Source organism: Falco rusticolus, chromosome 3 (assembly GCF_015220075.1).
Source record: "Falco rusticolus isolate bFalRus1 chromosome 3, bFalRus1.pri, whole genome shotgun sequence".
Taxonomy (NCBI): Eukaryota; Metazoa; Chordata; class Aves; order Falconiformes; family Falconidae; genus Falco; species Falco rusticolus.
Window position 1 is genome coordinate 13,236,868 of NC_051189.1, and position 19,628 is coordinate 13,256,495.

The 19,628-nt window shown below is 64.8% G+C and overlaps 2 protein-coding genes across 6 annotated transcripts; one reads left to right on the forward strand and one right to left on the reverse strand.

Moving 5' to 3' along the window:
* Window positions 1–58: 58 nt before the first annotated feature.
* Window positions 59–17,070, forward strand: SHARPIN (SHANK associated RH domain interactor). 5 transcript variants are annotated; one of them, XM_037381027.1, is made up of 14 exons: window positions 59–200; window positions 4,583–4,757; window positions 5,460–5,570; window positions 6,755–6,896; window positions 9,669–9,759; window positions 10,021–10,294; window positions 10,662–10,786; window positions 10,967–11,140; window positions 14,987–15,147; window positions 15,538–15,649; window positions 15,723–15,902; window positions 16,004–16,102; window positions 16,203–16,346; window positions 16,500–16,857. In XM_037381027.1, the coding sequence occupies exons 1-14, from the start codon at window positions 75–77 to the stop codon at window positions 16,578–16,580; spliced, it is 1,995 nt and encodes a 664-aa protein (XP_037236924.1). In that variant the 5' UTR covers window positions 59–74; the 3' UTR covers window positions 16,581–16,857. The 5 variants fall into 5 exon arrangements, with proteins under 5 accessions (XP_037236924.1, XP_037236923.1, XP_037236925.1 ...); XM_037381026.1 differs by lacking the exon at window positions 59–200 and adding an exon at window positions 323–648; XM_037381029.1 differs by lacking the exon at window positions 59–200 and adding an exon at window positions 977–3,965.
* On the reverse strand, window positions 17,051–19,587 carry LOC119145021 (cytochrome c1, heme protein, mitochondrial). Its single transcript, XM_037381031.1, has 7 exons — window positions 19,437–19,587; window positions 18,453–18,646; window positions 18,235–18,361; window positions 17,989–18,146; window positions 17,708–17,868; window positions 17,519–17,619; window positions 17,051–17,376 (listed from the first exon to the last, which is right to left on the reverse strand). The coding sequence occupies exons 1-7, from the start codon at window positions 19,518–19,520 to the stop codon at window positions 17,272–17,274; spliced, it is 930 nt and encodes a 309-aa protein (XP_037236928.1). The 5' UTR covers window positions 19,521–19,587; the 3' UTR covers window positions 17,051–17,271.
* Between the last annotated feature and the right edge of the window lie 41 nt (window positions 19,588–19,628).

Here is a 19,628-nt window from a genome sequence, read left to right on the forward strand (position 1 = left end):
CGGCAGCTCTCTCCTCCCATTGGGAGGTGGTCCTGGCAGTCGCGGCCGATCTCCCTTTCGGTTGGCTGAGGCTGATGTCGCTCAGCACAGCGCGCCCGCCCTCCGCGGGAACAGGAGCGAGACCCCTCCCGCCGGCAGGAGCGCTCGGAGTTCTGATTGGCTGCCGCGGACAAAGACGGGGGGAGCGGCTGTCAATCACGGTAGGGTCGCGCCTGGCGCCCCCAGCTGGCCCGGGGGGACGCTGCGCCTGCGGGGGCGGGGTGGGGCGGGGATCGGACCGTCCGCTCCCGGAACGCGTGGCCACGGCGGCGCGTTTCCTGCCCGACCGGACCGTCCGCTCCCGGAACAGTCGGACACTGCTAGGGGTGGCGCTTCCCCCGCCCCGATTCCTGGCGGAAGTGGAGGGAGGCGGCGGTGGCGGTGATGGCTCTGCCCGGTGCCCCCGCCCCGGCCCCGGCCGCGGCCCCGGCGCCGCCGCCGCCGCCCACCGTGCTGATGGCGGTGCGGGCGGGGCTGGCGCAGCCCCCCCGCCTCCTGTCGCTGCCCGCCGCCGCCACGCTCCGCCTGCAGCTCAGCGTCGAACCGGCGGCCGGCGGGCAGCGCCGCTTCCGCCTGGGCTTGCGGCACCTGGAGGCGGGCGGCGGCGCGGTGAGACCGGGGGCCCCCACGATGGGGTGGGGGTGGGGACTGGGGGGTCGTCCCGCCCCCGGTGTCCGACTGCTTTCCCGGTGGGCAGCCCTCCAGTGCGGGGACATCCGGGGCTCCCCTACCCGGGCCTGGCGGATCGGGCCCGACGCCCGGGGGGGGGATGCGGTGGCGGGGGGCGGTGTTCCCAGGGCTGTGCCCCCTCCATGTCCCTCTGTCGATCCCTGCCCGGGGCTGCCCGCGTTCCCACCAGCCGCCAGAACCCCTCCATGTCCGACACCCCCCCCCTCCCGATGTCCACACCACCTCTCCGTGTCCACCCCCCCATGCCCACAGCTGGAGGGGCTTCGGGAAGGAGCTGAGCTGCTGCCCCCTCCCCCCCCACCTGCTCCTGCCTGCACTGGCAGGGGGCTTCAGGGGGAGGGGGGCAGGGAGCTGGTTTCTGGGCATCTCCGCGGGGCTCCAGGCCCCCCAGGTTTTTGGCAGAGATCCTCTGTGCTGTGCCAAAGGGCTGCCGGCTGCCGCCGCTGCTCTGCTTCCCCCCAGCCTCCGTCCAGGCTGGGCGCTGGAGCTGGGGGGGGGGGGGGGGCAGGAGCGCTGGGGAGGCGAAGGGGATTGCTTGTGGGAGACGGGGGCTCTGAAGCCTCGCACGGGGTGTCTGCGCCGTGTCCCCCTGCTGCCCTCGCCTCCTTCATCCTGCTGCTGCACCACTTCTGTGTCATCCAGTGGTGGGGTGGTTTGCCAGGGGTGTAGGGGACTCACACCCACCTTCCAAGAGTAGCTGGTCTGGCCCCCTGCTATGGGTAGGGACAGGGACACCTCCCAGCAGACCAGGCTGCTCCCAGCCCCGTCCAGCCTGGCCTTGAGCTCCCAGGGATGGGGCACCCACAGCTGCTCTGGGCAGCCTGTGCCAGCACCTCGCTGCCCTCAGCGTAACAAATTTCTTCCTTGTGTCCACCCTACATCTCCCCCTTTCAGTTCAAAGCCGCCCCCCAGGTCCTGTCGCCCCAGGCCCTGCTAAAAAGCCCATCCCCACCTTCCTACAGCCCCTGTAGGCACCGAGTGGCCGCAGCCAGGTCTCCCCGCAGCCTCCTCTGCTCCGGGCTGAGCCCCCCCAGCTCTCCCAGCCTTTCTCCGCAGCAGAGGGCTTCCAGCCCTCGGACCAGTTCCGTGTCCCTCCCCCGGCCCCGCTCCAGCAGGTCCCTGCCTGGCTTGTGCTGGGGACCCCCGAGCTGGGCGCAGTGCTCCGGGGGGTCTCCCCAGAGCGGAGCAGAGGGGCAGAATCCCCTCCCTCGCCCTGCCAGCCACGCCGCTCGGGGTGCAGCCCAGGAGCCGGTTGGGTTTCTGGGCTGTGAGCGCACGTTGCCGGCTCGTGCCCCGTTTGTCACCTCCCCGGTCCTTCTCCACAGGGCTGCTCCCCCTGTCCCCCCCAGCCTGTGTTGGTACAGGGGGTACGGCCCCGACCCAGCGCAGGACCTTGCACTTGGCCCTGTTGAGCCTCACGAGGCTCCCACAGACGCACCCTTCCAGCCTGCCCAGGCCCCTGCCTCAGGAGCAGACCCACTCCTGGCTGATCTATCCCCGATAAGCTCAGCTCCAGGGGCCGCCACATGTGGGCTGAGACCTTTTCTCCTGCCTGACACACTAAGGCTGGGCCGTTCCACTGAGCCCCTGGTGCCTGCTGCCTTGCATTCAGTGCCTTTCCTCTCCCTGTGTGCTCCGGGTCCTGCTTTGTGCCACACTGGAAGTCTTCCCGCTCTGTGTCACCACTCCCAGTGCCGGGGAGGTGCTCTGGAACCAGGGGTGGAGGCAACGGTGCTGTCGCTCCCTGTCCAGTTATGCTTCCTGCCACCCTGACCCACGCTGGCTGCTCCGTCGTCGCCGCCATCGCTCCTGCAGTTAGCTTGAACCTGGGTTTCAGTTTCTGCCGGAGCGTGGCGGGGCTGCGGCACATGCCTGCCAGGCCATGGTTCAGCCCAGGAGGCGGGCGATGGCCTAGCCAAGAGGCGGCCTGAAAGGGAAACGCAGAGTCCCTGGCAGGATCCCCACTCTCCTTCTCCCCTCTCAAGGTCAAAGCGCTGCGGGGAGTGGTGACACATGGCAGCTGAGCCGTCCTCCTCACCGGAGCACAGCGTCTGGCCCATTTGCCCTTGGGAGAAGCGTGCTGGCCCCGTTCTCATCCTGGCTCAGGCGTGGAGGGCAGCGCTGGGCCGGCCCTGGGTGGCAAATGGTGTCGGGGCAGCTGCTCAGCCCCACGGCAGCCTGAGTGCCGCCTGGCTGCTGGTGTCAAACCCGGCAGTGCCGCGCGTCCTCTTGGCCTCAGTTTGCCACCGTGGGATTAATGGGGCTGGCTGCCCGCCCACCCTGACCTGGCGTTACGGAAGGGCTCCGGCACGGGATCCCTGCCCGGGATCTGGCTGGCAGGCAGCTCCCACAGGGAAGGAGCCCAGGCTGTGCCTGCGGGAAGGGAGTCGGCTCTCGGGGCAGCCAGAGGAGCCTCTGCCGGCTCCAGGGAGCACTCAGCCCTCGGAGGGCTGTGAGCTGGGAGGGAGAAGAAGGGGGATGAAGTTGTAGGTCGGTTGTACTTCCAACTGGTACAGCTGCAGAGGCTGGAGGCAAGAGGCTCCTCATCCTCAGGAGAGGTTAAACAGCCAAAAATTCCCACCTGAGCACTGGGCTGATGGCTCAGCGGCTCCCAGATGTGCCTGTCGCCTGGGGCTCTGCAGCCCACCTACCTGCTCCCACCACCTCCCATGCCTTCCCTGGTACTCGCTGGGGATGGTGGCTGCTCCCCTGGGTGCCCCTTGGCACAACTGCAGGAGCTGGCAGCTCCAGACACCCAGTGAATCGAAATCTTCTTTTCCTGAGTGTTTTCCTAACGGCTTGGAGCTGGAAGCAGCAGGGGGGGGATGCAAGGCCACAGCTGACACGGCCACGTGTCAGGGACTTCTGGTTTGGGAGGTGGCCCTCACAAGGCTGTGTCCTAGGGTAGAAGTTTAAAATCGAATGAAGGAAACGAGCAGTTTCTCTCAAACTTCCTTCCAGCCCCCCATCTCCGTAGGGGCAGGCAGTGCTTGCCTGTTTCCTGGGTGGCTCTGCAGGGCCCGTCCCCGTGCCCCGGCTCCTCCCGAGCTGCCATTTTACCAGAAGCGGAATTGAAAGCTCTGATGTGAAGCCGAGACCGGTGTCAGCTGCGGGAGAAGCGGGTCTGGGGCACCCCGAGGATAGCCGGGTCTCCCTTGCGGAGGCTGGTCCTGGTCAGCGGAGAGCTGGCGGAGCCCATCTGTCTGCTGGGGGGACAGGGAAAGCTGAGCCCTGAGGTGCGTGTGTGTGGGGAAGGGTTTTCCCAAGGCTCGTTAAAGCAGGGAGGAACCGGCTTCCTCCGAGAACTGGTGTCATGGCAGCCCGACTCGTCTTGGATGTCTCCTGCGCTGTGGTTCTGGGAGAAGGGAAGAGGCGAGGGGTGTGGGCAGCCGGCAGAGATGGCCCTGCTTGTGCAGGGTGACCGGGGATGACCCAGCAAGTGCCAGGTCAATGGATACACACAGGTGGCAGCCCTCGGTGTTCTGTGGTGGCCTCTGGCCAGGGTGGAGGGTGTGAGACTGCAGGCTGCAGGGTGGCTGTTGAGCAGCGGTGGGGCTTGGCGGCAGCCCTGGGCACGGAGGGTCGGTGTTTCAGGCTGGGTTTGTGGCGCTGGGTGTGTGGTTTGGCACCCGGGGATGGAGAGTTGCGCTTGGCTTGGTGTGTGTGCCTGTTCATGCTTATCTCCTGGGAGGAGACCATGGTGGAGGTGAGGAGAGGGGCAGCTTGTGTCCCCAGGTCCTGGCTTGGATGCCGTGCTGGGGGGGTTGCCCCCTTGCCCGGTGTACCGTCTGCATGCGGTGTGTCCTCATCCTGGCTCCATTGTGGTGTGACCCTTTCGTCCTGCTTCCCCCAGAACATCGCCGAGTTCGACCTGAAGGATATCTCGTACAGGGTGAAGAGCCCCACTTGCCATGAGCTGGCGCTGCTCACCTCCTTGGATGAGCCCATGGTTTTTAACTTCGAGGAGGAGCGGGAGGCACAGAAGTGGTGGACGATCGTGAGCAGCTCTCTGCGGGAGGTGCAGAAAGGTCAGTGCAGGCAGGCGGCTGCCTGAGGGCTGGCAGGGACCCAGGGCATCTGCCTGCTGCCAGGAGGGTTCTGCCAGGCTTTTCTCAGCCCTGACAGCCAAGGTACCCAACTAGGAGGCAAGGCTGGGACTGGTCATGCTGCAAAATAATTCAGGTGTGCGATACCAGCTGCTCCCAGCTCCCCCGGTGCCGGGGCAGCATCTCAGCCCACTCCATCTCTGGGGCATTAACTCCTGCACATGGGGAGAGGAACGTTCAGAGTGTTCCTGCATGTGTTGGAGCATCTGAGGGAGCCCCAGGAGAAAGGAGGTGATGCAGGCAGTGACGTGGGAACAGGGATGACTGTCCCAGGTTGTGTGATCGAAGGAAAAGCAACACCAGGAGGGCCTGGGCAGCCAGAGGAGCATGGTACATCTTCGCTGCCCGTACCCCAGTGATCCTGGAAGCTCAGGGGAGCAGCGGCCAAAGGCTTTGCAGAGACGGTGGGCTGTTGGTGCTGCTCTCCAAGTGCTCTCGGCCCTTGGGATGTGGATTAAGGTCCCTGTTACCTTCATGTCGAGCAACCTTATGTAGCCCAGGGCTTCCTGGTGCATCTGCCCCCTGTGGTGAGAGTGTGGAGCCCCTTGGGGAGGGCAGTTGGTGGCAGTTGCTGCTCGGAGGGCTGGTGCTGCCCTGCTCTGATATATTCCTGGTTCCCCTCAGCCTTGGAGAGCACGCTGGAGTCTTATGCCTCATTTCTGTCCATGTCTGCAAGCGGTGCCTCTGCGAGTCAGGATCCAGATGATGCTTTTTGTTCGGAGCTTTCCAAGAAAGGTACATGATGGGGTAAGGTTTCTTGGCTCTTTTGGTATATCAGGAGTTACCAACTCTCCACAGGAGTCAGGCTCAGACCCAGGTACAGCTGCTCCCCTGCCTGTGGCTGACAAGCTTTTTTATCGTTATATCATTTAGGTTGGAAAAGATTTAAGAATATCAAGTCCAACCACTAACTCAGCACTGCCAAGCCCACTGCTAAACCATGTCTCCAAGCACCACATCTGCATGTTTTTTAAACACCTCCAGGGATGGTGGCTCCACCATCTCCCTGGGCACTCTGCTCCAGTGCTTGACAACCCTTTCAGTGAAGAAATTTTTCCTAACATCCAATCTAAACCTCCCCTGGTGCAACTTGAGGCCATTTTCCTTCATCCTATCACTTCTTCCTTGGGAGAAGAGACCGATCCCACCTTGCTACAGCCCCCTGTCAGGTAGTTGTAGGGAGCGATCAGGTGCCCCCCCCGAGCCTCCTTTTCTCCAGGCTGAGCACCCCCAGCTCCCCCAGCTGCCCTTCATCAGACCTGCGCTCCAGCCCTTCCTCAGCTCCGTTGCCCGTCTCTGGACACGCTCCAGCCCCCCCAGTGTCTGTCTTGCAGTCAGGGGCCCAAGACTGAACCCAGGATTCGAGGTGCGGCCCCACCAGCACCAACTATAAGGGGACAATCGCTGCCTGGTCCTGCTGGCCACAGTATTTCTGATGCAAGCCAGGATGGCTTCTTGGCCACCTGGCTACACTGCTCCAGCAGGACAGAAGCACGTGCCAAGGGTGGGCTGGGGGCTGTGTGTCCCGGGAGGTGGCTGTGGGCGTTTGGGTCAGCCAAGCTGTGCAGGAAGGGACAGAAGTAAGTTCCTGGTGGCCCCAAAAATTTCCCTCAGTGCTCTCAACTGCATGGCTGCGGCGCCACAGCTGCTCCTCCTGCCTCAGCTGCTCGCTGGCTGTGCAGCAAGCGTGTTTCCAAGGAGCCTTGTACAGAGCTCCTGCTGCCATTCTGCGCTGTTTCCACGCTGAACTGAACCAGAATTGCTGATTATAGATGTGAAGCTGTGGCACACACAGTCTCGGGTCCTTCTGGGCGCTGGCTTTGCTGGTGATGTGGGTGGCAGTGGTTGTGCCGTGCCCTGGGGAGGGTGTTTACAGACTGGCTACTGCTTTACGATTCTCCCTCTCCCCACTGCTGCAGAGGACCTGGCACTGAACCTCGCCCAGGCAATCGAGTACGGAGATGAGGAGGCGGCCTCGCAGTGTGCCGTGGCCCTGGCTCGCCAGCAAGCCACGCTCAGTATCCTCTGGAAGGAGACCAACTACCCCACGGATCATATCAGGTGAGCACCTCCGGCTATCACGTTCTCGGAGCCAACATGAGCACGCCTCGTGTTCCTCTGCATCCCTGCCCCGGGTGGAGCCGTGGGCCCTGTGCCAGGGCTCCATGCTTCCCTGCAGGCAGCTGCCTGCTGTGCTGCGAGCCTGGGGCTGTCCTGCCTGCCCAGCCAGCACCTGTCCCCTGCAGCTCTGCCCTTCTGCTGGACATTTGGGTCGCTTGCCCTGCGCTGTGTAGCCCTTGGGTCTGTCTTTTTTCATGTGTTTTTGCGTATAGCAGTGATGGTCCAGGGTGCCTGTGTGTCTGTCAGGGGCTGGCAGAGCCAGACCAGCCTCCTGCAGCTGCTGGAGCAGAGCTGCTCCATGAATTCCTCTGCCCTCAGTTGGGATCGGTCCTGGCAGGAGAGGGAAACATGCAGCTGATGCTGGGGAAGCCACAGCTTTCCTGGAAAATGTGGTATCCCGGGATTTGTACTTCTTCCCTAGCTCCCAGGAGGAAGGAGGGGCGGGGGATGCAGGGACAGGATGTTGGATGCTACCAGAAAAGCCAGGAATCCAGAGGGTGAGCCCATCTGAGCGACAGGGACCTGATCCCTTGGGGTCTTCAGGCTCAACTCGAACGCAGCTGTGCCGCTCTGCAGTGCGAAGGGACTGTCACCAGCTGCTGGGACAGCTTTCCCCCTGTCTGGGGGGCCTGAGGACCCCCCACCAGCAGCCTCCTTCGGTCCCTGCCACTCTCTGCCCAGGGACTGGCTCCAAAGGGTGCTGCCACATGCCACGCAGGTTTGTAAAAGGCCTCCAGGAATGTTAAAACACCAATTTTGCACCCCCACAGTGGTGGGCAGGGCCAGGCTGAGCAGATTCCGGGTAAACATCAGTAATTGTGGGGAGAGTTGTGGCTCATGGCCCTGCAGGGAGTCGGCGAGCCACAGGGCAGCCCGGCCGGTGTGCTGTGCCAGGAACACCAAAACACTTCCAACAAGCTTCCTTAGAAGCCTTCAAGAAGGAAAGCAACATGCCACGGAGCAGGAGGGAGCGTCCTTTGCATGGATAACCAGATGGTGGGTGGGAGACAGGGTCGGAATGGAGAGCGGAGGCGTCTGCAGAGACAGGGCTGTTCCAGGGAGACACAAATAACCTGGAAATGGCAATAAGCCATGAGGTCTGGTCTTAGGCTGGACTCATGGCTCTAAGCACTGGAACTCAACGCTGATAAATGCGAAGTGGGGCAAACAGGAAGGGTGCTGGTGGGCCCACAGCAGCAAGCGGCCATGCGGCAGACCTGGAAACGAGTGCACACATTTCAGGCAGGGCCAGCAAGACCTGCAGTGTTTGGAGTTGTGGTGGGGTGACCCTGGCTGGGCATCGGGTGACCCTGACTGGGCACCAGGCACCCACCGAAGCTGCCCCATCACTCCCCTCCTCAGCTGGACGGGAGAGAGAAAAGAAAACGAAAGGCTCGTGGGTTGAGATGAGGACAGGGAGATCGCTCAGCAACTACCGTCACAGACAAAACAGACTCTACTTGGGGAAATTAATTTTTTACAGATCAAATCAAAGCAGGGTAGTGAGAAATAAAAATTATATCCTAAAACACATTCCTCCCACCCCTCCCTTCTTCCCAGGCTTAACCTCACTCCCCAGTTTCCCACCTCCTCCCCCCTCCCATGGGACACAGTCCTCCACTAGCTTCTCCAACCTGAGTCCTTCCCACGGGCTGCGCATCTCCACGACCTGCTCTGGCATGGGTCCCTTCCATGGGCTGCAGGGGGGGGATCTGCTCCCCCGTGGGCTCCATGGGCTGGGGGCACAGCCTGCCTCGGCGTGGGCTCCCCACGGGCTGCTGGGGAATCTCTGCTCCGGAACCTGGAGCCCGACCTGGGGTCTGCAGGGCTGCTGCTCTCACGTGTTCTCACTCCGCTCTCTGGCCACTGCTGTGCAGGTTTTTCGCCCCTTCTTAGTTCTGTTACCCCAGAGATACGTTATCGCTGTCGCTGATAACGGGCTCGTCGCGGTGGGTCCGTCTGTGAGCCGGCTGGTGTTGGCCCATCGGGCACGGGGGAAGCTTCCAGCAGCCTCCCACAGTAGCCTCCCACTACCAAAACCTTGCCACACAAAACCCCCTGCAGGAGTCGTTAGGAAAAGGTGAGGGGACAAATGGGAGTTTCCAGCCCTACCTGCCTGCTTCTTGGGAAATACTTGGGAAATCCAGCTTAGATTTTGTGCTTAGAGGCATGAAACACCTTTTGCAAGAGGTCCTTAAAAGGTTCAGACGGGTCTGAAGGAGAGGCAGCTGGCGGGGTGACACGGTTCTGTGAGGGACCAGCATGGAGAGAGGGACTAAGAGGCTCAGGAAATTAGGAAGCACCTGATTTAAAGTGAGTGAAAGGAAACACACAGTGAAAGTTATTGCCAAGGCTGCATGGAGGCTGCAAGGATACATAGGCTGGAAGAGAGGATAAACAAAATGAGGGAAAAACACGTTCCCCATGCGGTTCAGGATGCAACCCTCGGCAGGTGCGGGCCAGGAGCTGCTGGCAGAGGCAGGCAGGGTGAAGGCTGGGGGGTGCCTGTCCCAGTTTCCTGGGATGCAATCTATGGATCACAGTTGGAAACCCAGTGGTAGACCTCACAGGACCCTTGCAATGGGCACCGCCTGCGGCGTTGGCTCTGCAGCTTGGAGCAGCAGGCTGAGCATGAGCAGCTGGTGCTGAGCGCGATGCCAGGACCCCACAATCCTGGCAGCCTTCCTCTCATAGCATCCATCTCTTCTCCAGCATGAAGGTCGGCGTGGAGGATGCAACATCTTCTGCAAGCATCATCATCAGGGTCCGCGCTCACACTACAATAGGAACACTCAAGCAGCAGGTACGGAGCGGTGTGAGCCCCCCGGCCTGGCTGGGAGATGGGAGCCCCGTGGTCCCTGCAGACCCCTGTTTAAATGCGTTTCCCTGCGGTATGGGAGCTGGGCTTTCCCAGCCACTTCTCCCTTTGTGGAGCTGGCTTTTCACTGGTTCTCCTGGCCCACCGACGTGTGCCAGCGTGGGGTCGGCCCCCGCCAAAATGCAGTGAGCAGCTGTGGGGAAGCTGTGGCTGTGGGTTCACCTCCAAGCTTCTCCTGCTGCCCAGGTCTTCCACGATTATGGGTTCCACCCCTTGGTTCAGCGCTGGATCATCGGGCAGTGCCTGTGTGTGGATGAACGGACCGTCTCCTCCTACGGCATCCGCAGGGATGGCGACATTGCGTTCCTCTACCTGCTCTCGGCGAAGATGGCCGAGCTCACCGAGGAGCGCTACGAGGAGGACCAGGCGCGGATCATGCTCAGATCCATCTCCTCACTGACTGACACCACTGAGGAACGGCAAAACGACAACACCCTGCCCAACACATCTCCAAAGAAAGGTCTGGCTCTCCGCCCTCCCCATGGCCACCGGTGGGGAGGGCAGCCCAGGTCCTGCCCTGGTCCCCGTGCCTTGCCGCAGCGTGGGGTGCCAGACCACGTGTGGCAGCGGAGCCCTGTGCTGTGAGCTGCTGGGCTCTGCGGGACCGGCAGTGGGCTCAGCGCCGTGGGCTGGCCCAGCTGCTGCCCATGGGCTGGGGCAGGGCCGGTCCCCAGGATCTGTGCTCCCTGCTTGGGGGCTGGTCTACCCTGGAGAGAAGGGGCCCCCCTGGCACAGTGCGGCACGCTTTCGGCCAGGCCTGGCTGCCTGGTCTGGTGCTGGTCCCTGGGCTGGTTGTAACGTCGCCCTTCCCCGGCGTCTCTCCCCAGACTGGGAGAACGAGGCCAGCAGGAAGATGGACATCGGTGAGATCAGCCAGCACTTGGACACGCTGCAGATCAACGACCTTTTCAGTGCCCAGCCTGCTGCCACGAGCCTGCCCTCCCCAGTGCAGGTACACGGCCTGTGGTGTGTCCCTGCCCTGTCACCCCCCTGCTCTGCCCCCAGGGTCCTCCCTTTCTCCCAGGCTGGGGGTGCTGGCGAAGGATGGGCGCTCCCTCCGCTTCCTGGCTCCCCCTTTCCCTCTCTCCAAAGCATTTTCTCTGGCTTCTACATCTCTCGCCTGTCCCTGCAGGTGGGCTGGTCGTGTCCAAAATGCACCTTCATCAACAAACCCACGCGGCCAGGCTGCGAGATGTGCAGCACAGACCGTCCTGAGGACTATGTGGTCCCTGGCAGCTACAAGCCAGACGAGACGGAGCTTTGGAGGATGCAGCAGGAGCAGGAGGGGATCCTACAGTACCAGCAGGTAAGGGGGCTTGCTGTCCACTGCGGGGAGACGCCGCGCTCCCCGCACCCTGTGCTCAAGGACAGACCCAGGGAGGGTCGGGCATCGGCAGGGTTTGGAGGTGTGGTGGGCACATGGATCCTGCCGCACTCTGGGAAACAGGCTGGGAAGGAGAGGGAGACACCCTGAGGGGCAGCACAGGGGGCTGTTGCAGCCCCCTTCCTCACCCTGCTGAGGGGCAGCTGCTGCCTGCCCGTGCACCTCGGGGACTGGCCGAGGTGCTGCGTCGTGAGCACTGCGTCTTCTGGCTGTGAAGAGATTTCCACGGCAGCGGCAGGGATCTGGCTGCTCTTGTTTGCCTGCGGCCATACAAAGGGCTGGCAGGGTCTGTGGCAGGGCAGGGATCTGTGACACTGCAGGCAAACCTTGGCAGGATGTGGCACCCCGGTCCTGCGGGTCCTCCTCTCACCTAGCTGCGCCGTGTGTGGTGGTGGCAGCCCCGTGCCGAGGAGCCGTCATGCTGCGCTTTCTCCTGTGTGCTGGAAGCTGTTTCCCATTTTGTAGAACCATGGCAGGGGGGCTCTGACAGGACCTCCCACCCCCAGTGTATGGCTGCGGGGGGAGCCCCAGCCCCCAGGTCAGGGTGCGCTGCAGGGCTCGGGGGGATCCTCTGTCTCAGCCACTGACCAAACCTTCTTTCTTTTTTCTTTTGTGCTGGGATCTCGCTAGGAAAAGGGAAGGAGAGAGGATGGCTCAGCTGCGCGCTGCGTCCTGGGCTCAGGTTCCTTGGATGACATCATCCACCTGTCCTCCGAATTCTGCTAGCCTGGCCCACCCGGACACCCTGTCCTGCCCCTCCGGCCAGGGCCCGGTGCCTGCCAGGACCCGGCGCCCACCAGCCCTGCCCTGACGTGCGCCCAGCGGCTGCCGCCGGGCCACCCCTTTGCTCAGACCCTAGAGTCGATGCGGGAATTTTCTGAGGGAGAAGAGCCAGTGGGGCCCTGGCTCAGCGCCGAGCTGCTGCTGCGGGGATGGTGCCGCTCGCTCTGGTGGCTCTGGGAGCGGGGGGCTGGCAGGGGAGCATGGTGGTCTGGGCCCCTCAGGACCCTGTGAGCACGGCAGCTCCCCGGTTAACTGTGTCCAGTGCCTGCTCCTCCTGCCTGTGATGCCAGCGGGGAGGGGGCACACCCTGACCCCCTGCTGCAGCATCAGAGGAGCCTCCTCCTACCAGCAGCCCAGCCCTCTCCACCATGCCAGGCCACAGCCCCTGCTGCCAGCTGGCTCTTGGCCGTGCCGCCGCTCTGCCCAGCGCCTGCCAGGCTCACGGGGAAGGGTCTGAGCCCCCTCTGGGGTAGGGATGCGGAGAGCTGAACGTGGTCGGCCCCGCTGCCACCTTCCTGCCGCCATCCTGTTCGTGAGGGCTTTTGTGAAGAGCCAGTGTGGCCAGGGGATGGCACCGTTGCCAGTGGTGCTCTGGAGGTCTCTGAGGCTCGGCGGGGGGGGGGTGGGGGGGTGGGGGCTGTGCTCAGGGGGTCTTAGGCTCGGGGGGGCTGTGCTCTGGGGCATCTCTGGGGGTCTCTGAGGCTCAGGGCATCTCGGGCCTGGGGTTTCTGCCTTGCTCTGTAGGCAGAGGGGCAGCATCATGGCAGAGCAACTTTGGGTGCTGGCAGGGGGTCACCGTCGGCAGGGCCCAACCCTGCGCCCTGCAGCCCCCCTCACGGGCACAAGCCCTTGCCAGGTCACTGGCCCTGCGGCACCCATGGGAATAAGCTGGGGGCTGCTGGCTGAAGTCTGGGTCTGGGGGTGCTCGGTGCCACGCTGCGCAAGCCCTGCGCTCCCCTCAGATCTGGCACCGGGACGGGCAGAGCTGCTCTGCCCAGACCAGTGTCCACATGGGCCCAGCAACGCGTGCGGTCATCGGCCAGGGTGCTCTGTGCCATGGGTCCCTCCAGCCACCAGCACCCTGGGTGGCCACGCATTTGGTTGTTTCGTGTTGCACGTTGTGCTGGAAATCTCATCCCACAGCCACGCAGGGCCAGGCTTGTCCTGGTGGGGAGCCACATGTTCCCAGGGCCAGGGCAGAAAGGTGGGACCCTCGGTTGGGCTCGGGCTCCTTGGGCCCTGATGGGGCCGTGGATGGATTCTTTCCCTCATTAAAGCCTTATCCCACCATCGCGGCTCTGCCGTCTTCTTGTGCCGCCGGCAGCTCTGTGGCGTGGGGGGTGTTCATGCAGTGAAGTGGACAAGCTTGAGAAGCAGGAACCTCAGCAGGGCCAAGTGCAAGGTCCTGCCCCTGGGTCGGGCCGTACCCCCTGTACCAACACAGGCTGGGGGGGACGGGGGGAGCAGCCCTGCGGGGAAGGACCGGGGAGGTGACAAACGGGGCAATGAGGGGCATGGCCAGCAGGAGTATCCAGAGGGGATTCTGCCCCTCTGCTCCGCTCTGGGGAGACCCCCGGGAGCACTGCGCCCAGCTCGGGGGTCCCCAGCACAAGCCAGGCAGGGACCTGCTGGAGCGGGGCCGGGGGAGGGACACGGAGCTGGTCCGAGGGCTGGAAGCCCTCTGCTGCGGAGAAAGGCTGGGAGAGCTGGGGGGGCTCAGCCCGGAGCAGAGGAGGCTGCGGGGAGACCTGGCTGCGGCCACTCGGTGCCTACAGGGGCTGTAGGAAGGTGGGGACGAGCTTTTTAGCAGGGCCTGGGGCGACAGGACCTGGGGGGCGGCTTTGAACTGAAAGGGGGAGATGTAGGGTGGACACAAGGAAGAAATTTGTTACTATGAGCACAGTGAGCCACCGACACAGGCTGCCTGGAGCAGGGATCGATGCCCCATCCCTGGAAACATTCAGGGCCAGGCTGGATGGGGCATAGTGAAAGGTGTCCCTGCCCACGGCAGGGGTCTTGGATGGCTGCTCTTGGAGGGTTCCCCCCACTCAAACCATGATGGTTCTGTGAAATGGAAGAGCAGCTGGCCGGCACTTCCTTGCAGGGTTGCACCAGAGCCAAGCCATCCTGAGCAGCCCACGCCAAAGCCGGCCCTCAGTGCTGCACCCTCACGGCTGCTGCTCTCGCCAGGGCAGGGCCGGTGCCAGGATGGCGCTGGGGCCCAGCGGGATGCCGTTGGCAGGGGTGTGGGGTGGGCTGGGGCCCCTTGGCAAAGTGGGGAGCCCTGCGCGGGTGATGCTCGGGAACGGGTTCATGACTGCGGTGATGGTGAAGCACCGGTGTGGTGTGAAGTGTCACCAGCGCCCGAGCTCTGGCAGACTCTGCACCCGGGGAGCAGGGGCCATGTGTGGGTGATCGGGGGCGCTGCCTTTTGTACCGGCCTCCGCAACATGCACAGAAAACCACAGGCTTTAAAATATAATATAGTGCCCCCTAAACAGCCACACTGACCCTCGGGGAGTGCTGGGACCCCAGCAGCTGCTTGGGCTTGGTGCTCGCATCCCTCGGCTGCATGGGGACAGGGAAATGCCGGGGAACATCTCGGTGCCGGGTCTCACCACAGTACGTCCACCAGCAGCTGCCCCCCACTCTGCTTCCCTTTCCTTGGGGGAGTGTGTCCCTGCAAATCCAGACACAAACCCTGAACACAGCTGTTCCTCCTGGCTCCCGAAGCTGTGGAGGACTTTGGACAAGTGTCCCCAGTCCCTTGGGTGGTGGCTATGAGGGTTGTGGGAGGCGTGGAGCCGTGCCAGCTTCCCTGACCAGGCTTCTTCACCGCCGGTGGGTCAGAGCCAGAGATGTCCCCTCCAGTCGGGCACCCTGGGCTCTGGCTCAGGAGCCACCCCCTGGGGTGGGAGGGGGGCTTGCAGGGGCAGGTGGCAGCGCTGGGGCTGGGGGCTGACCGGGACTGTTCCTCACCGGCAGGCACTGGAGGCCGAGCGGCTGAAGAACTTCCAGCAGCTGCTGCAGCTGGAGGAGGAGGTGCTGGTGCCCAACCAGGAGGTGCTGGAGTGCCGCATCTGCTACCAGCAGGTCCCCCCCGGCGAGGGGGTGCTGCTGCGCGAGTGCCTGCACAACTTCTGCAGGTAACACCTGATGGAGCCGCCTGGTGTCTACAAGCCCCCCCCCCCCAATCAGCGTGGTGACTGGCCCTGAGAGACCCCTGCCATTGTGGTGACCGGCCCCTAGCCCCCGTCATTGCGGTGACCGGCAGTGACCGGCCCCGAGACCCCTGCCATCATGGTGACCAGCCCAGAGGCCCCTGCCATCACTGTGACTGACCCTGGGACCCCTGCCATCACTGTGACCAGCCCAGAGACCCCTGCCATCACTGTGACTGACCCTGGGACCCCTGCCATCACTTTGACTGGCTCAGAGACCCCTCCCATCACTGTGACCAGCCCCTAGCCCCCTTCCATCACAGTGACTGGCCCAAGACCCCCATCATGGTGGTGACAGGGCGCCTGTTCCTGCAGGGAGTGCCTGCGCCAGGTGATCAACTACAGCGAGGAACCAGAGGTGGCCTGTCCCTTCCGTGACGACTCCTACGCCTGCAGCAGCCACCTCCAGGAGCGGGAGATCCGGGCGGTGAGTGCGTGCCAGGTCAGCGGAGGAGGAGGGAGGTTGGGGCCGCATCCTGACCCTGCCCGTGCCCACGCAGCTGGTGTCACCGGACGAGTACCGGCGGTTCCTGGAGAGAGGCCTGATGCTGGCGGAGCGGCGCAGCCCCAACAGCTTCCACTGCAAGACCACCGACTGCCGCGGCTGGTGCATCTACGAGGATTCGGTGAACGAGTTCCGCTGCCCCGTCTGCCAGGCCCTCAACTGCCTGCTGTGCAAGGTGAGCCGCCATCGCGCTGCTCCAGCCTTCGGCATCGCGAGGGGGCTTGGGGGGGGGGGGGGGGCGGCAGTGCTGAACGGTGCTGTCTCTGCACCCCCCAGGCCATCCATGAAGGGAAGAACTGCCGCCAGTACCAGGATGACCTGCGGCTCCAGGCACAGAACGACTCGGCTGCCCGGCAGACCAACGACATGCTGCAGGTGGGAGTCCCGTGGGGGGGGGGCAGTGGGGAGGGGGGGGGGCTGGAGCGTGTCCCCGTGTCCCTGACGGCTCTCTCTCTTCCCCCCCGCCTCCCTGCAGACCCTGGTGCAGATCGGGGAGGCCATGCATTGCCCCACCTGCTTCATCATCGTCCAGAAGAAGGACGGCTGCGACTGGATCCGCTGCACCGTCTGCCAGACCGAGATCTGTTGGGTGACCAAGGGGCCGCGCTGGGGGCCTGGGGTGAGCAATCCTGGGGGGCAGGAGGGACCCCCCTGGCTCCCCACAGCTGGGGTGGGGGCTGAGTGACCCCACGGGGCCCTGGCCCACACTCCAGTGACAGCAGAGCTGGCCCTGCAGTGAGCTCCCACCCCTGACCCATGTGTCCCCCACCAGGGTCCCGGGGACACCAGTGGTGGCTGTCGCTGCAACATCAACGGACAGAGGTGCCACCCCCGGTGCCAAAACTGCCACTGAGCCCTCACCTGGCTCAGCCCCGTGGGGACGGGGACCCACCGGAGGCATTCGGCACCAGGAGCTGCTCTCCTCACGCCAAGGGATGGCCCAGCTGGAGTTGGAGCCCAAGCAGGACCCGGAGACGTTCATGGTCACAGGGCAAAGCTGCGTCCCACAGCCATGGAAGGAGAGAGGATGGACATGGGGCAGGGAGGTGTGTGTGGGGGGAGCCCTGCATTGCGGGGGCTTCATGGAGCCTCTGCTGGCAGCAAACCTCCCCCCCCCCAGAGGGGACTGGTGCGGCACTGGCCGTCCCAATAAAGCCATCTACATGCCACAGCCTTGCTGCTGCAGTGGGGGCGCCTGACAATTCAGCCCCCTCCAGAAGGGAGCGATGGGGATCAGTCCTTCAACGAGCCCACGACCCCATCCCAAGGGGCCGCAGCCGGTGCGGGGAGAGACGCGGCACAGGCAGGCACCACGCCATGCTCTCCCCTTGAATGAGATTTTATTTCTGTGTCCCCAGCCCCTCCGAGTGCAGGTGCTGCCCGCGCCGCGGTGGGCGAGCAGCGGTGCCTGGCTGGGGCCGAGGGCCGTGTTAAATAAGGAGCCACAGTGGGGGCACGCGCTGCCAGCTGTGCCCCACCGCAGCCCAGGGGTTGTGCGTGGCCCAGGTGGTGCAGCTGGGGTGGGGGGCACCCCGCTTTGCCCCCTACTTGGGGGGCCGGTAGACCATTTTCCTGCTCTTCAGCACAGACCATTTGTGGCGTTTCATGTAGTAGAGGAGGCAGCTGAGGAGCCCCGAGATCATCAGCATCTGGGGGAGGGAAGGAGTCACGCTGTGCCCCATGGAGCCACCACCCCTGGAGGAGGCCTTTGGGCACCGCGGAGGGGGGCACTGCTGCCCTCCCCCCAGGTGCTCCCGCCACCCCCACGCAGCCCCCAGGGCAGACACCCACCTTCAAACCCATCCGTTTGCGGTGGTCGTGCTCTGGCTCTGCTGCCCACCGCAGGAACGTGCAGACGTCCTTGGCGATCTGTGACATGGTGGCCGGCGTGCCTGCGGGCAGTGCCAGGGCGGGGGCTGAGCACCCCGGGAACCAGCACCCCCACGGGACAGCACTGCGCCGGCCCCCAACCCCTCTTACCATCATCATATTCCAAAATTTCATTGTAGATTGGGGGGGCCATGCCGATGGCCTGGCCCGGGAAGTATGGGTTGTAGTGCAGCCCCTCCCGCACTGTCACGCCGGCTGGGGGGTCGCAATAGCCGGTGAGGAGAGAGAACACGTAGTCCTCGCCCCCGTGCCTGCGGTGGGGAGAGGCGGGGGTCAGCCCCAGACTGCAGAGAACCCCAGGGCAGCAAGGCCGGGGTCCCCAAGCTCTGTGTGGGTCCAGGACCCACCAAACCACCTCCCTGGCCCCTTACCGGGCGTTGACGATGTAGCTGAGGTCAGGGGGCAGCGCCCCATTGTTGGCAGCTCGTGCCGCCTCGGGGTTGGGATAAGGTTTGGGAAAATAGTCGGAGATTTTGCCGGGACGCATAAACATCTCCCCGTTCTCATCCGGGCCGTCCATCACCTCCACCTGCATGGCAACGGAGGGAGAAGAGCCCTGAGCCAGGGGGTACCAGGCACAGTGGGGCTGTCCTGTCCCATCCCGGTGGGGCACCCACCTCCTCGGCCAGCGCCTTGGCCTCCGCCTCGGTGTGTGTGACGCCGATGAGGTTGCGGAAGGCCACGTACTCCAAGCTGTGACAAGCGGAGCACACCTGCTTGTACACCTGGAACCCGCGGCGCACGCTGGACGAAGAAGAGGAGGTGATGGTCCCCGATCCCCACTGAGGCTCCCCATGACCCCCCCCCCCCATGTCCCACCAGCCCCCGCTGGTACCTGCCGTGGTCAAGGGCAGCCAACGGGCTGCTGTGGCTCCAGGGGAAGCTGGGCGGGTGCATCTCCAGCTCGCCGGCGTCCACGGCCGAGCGCAGGGCCAGGGCCAGGCCCCCTCCGCCCGCCGCCAGCAGCCCCAGCGCCGACAGGGCCACCTTGCCCCCGCGGGACAGCCCAGCGAAGGAGGACATGGTGGCCTGGTGGGGGGGCACAGCCATCAGTGGGGCAGGAGGGACTGGGTAGCACTGGGAAGCTGGGTGCAATGGCACTGGGTGGGGATGGGGGGGAGCTGGGCAGGGATGGGGGGCACACCCGGGGCACTGGGCAGGGGTGTGGGGGAACTGGGGGCACTGGGCAGGGGTGGGGGAGAACTGAGCAGGGATGTGAGGCACACCCGGGGCACTGGGCAGGGGTGTGGGGGAACTGGGGGCACTGGGCAGGGATGGGGGGGCACACCCGGGGCACTGGGCAGGGGTGGGGGAGAACTGGGCAGGGGTGTGGGGGAACTGGGGGCACTGGGCTGGGATGGGGGAGAACTGGGCAGGGATGTGAGGCACACCCGGGGCACTGGGCAGGGATTGGGCAGGGGTGGAGCTGGGCAGGGATGGGCGGAACTGGGGACACCGGGCAGGGATGGGGGGGGAGCTGGGCAGGAATGAGGGGGTGACGACAGGGTCCACCGGCCAGAGACGGGGGTTTTGGGTGGAGGGAGCCGCGGGCACCGGGCAGGACCAGAGCGGGCAAGCAGCCACACCGGGCCGCGCCGGGCAGGGAACCGAGCAGGGCAGGAGGGAGAAACCAGCGGCACCGGGCACGGCCGGGACACACGGGGCCGGGCCGGGGGGGGGGGGGGGGGAACCGGGGGCACCGGCACGGCCGGGACACAGGGGGCGGGGGGAGGGGAACCGGGGCCCCGGTGGCGGCAGCCTCCGCCCCCGCCGGTGCCGCCCCCGGTGACCTTCAGTGCGGCGCGGGGCCGGGGCTCACCGGGGCGGGCGCAGTCCGGGCCCGCGGCAGCAGGAGGCGCCCGTAGGGCCGCAGCGGGAGGCTCCGCACCGCCACCGCCGCCATCGCTCCGCTCCTCCCGGCGGCCGCCGCGCCGAGGTCGAGGGGACGCGGAGGCCCCGTCCCGGACGTGACGTCCCCGCCCTGACGTCACACGCCAGCGGAACCGACGTC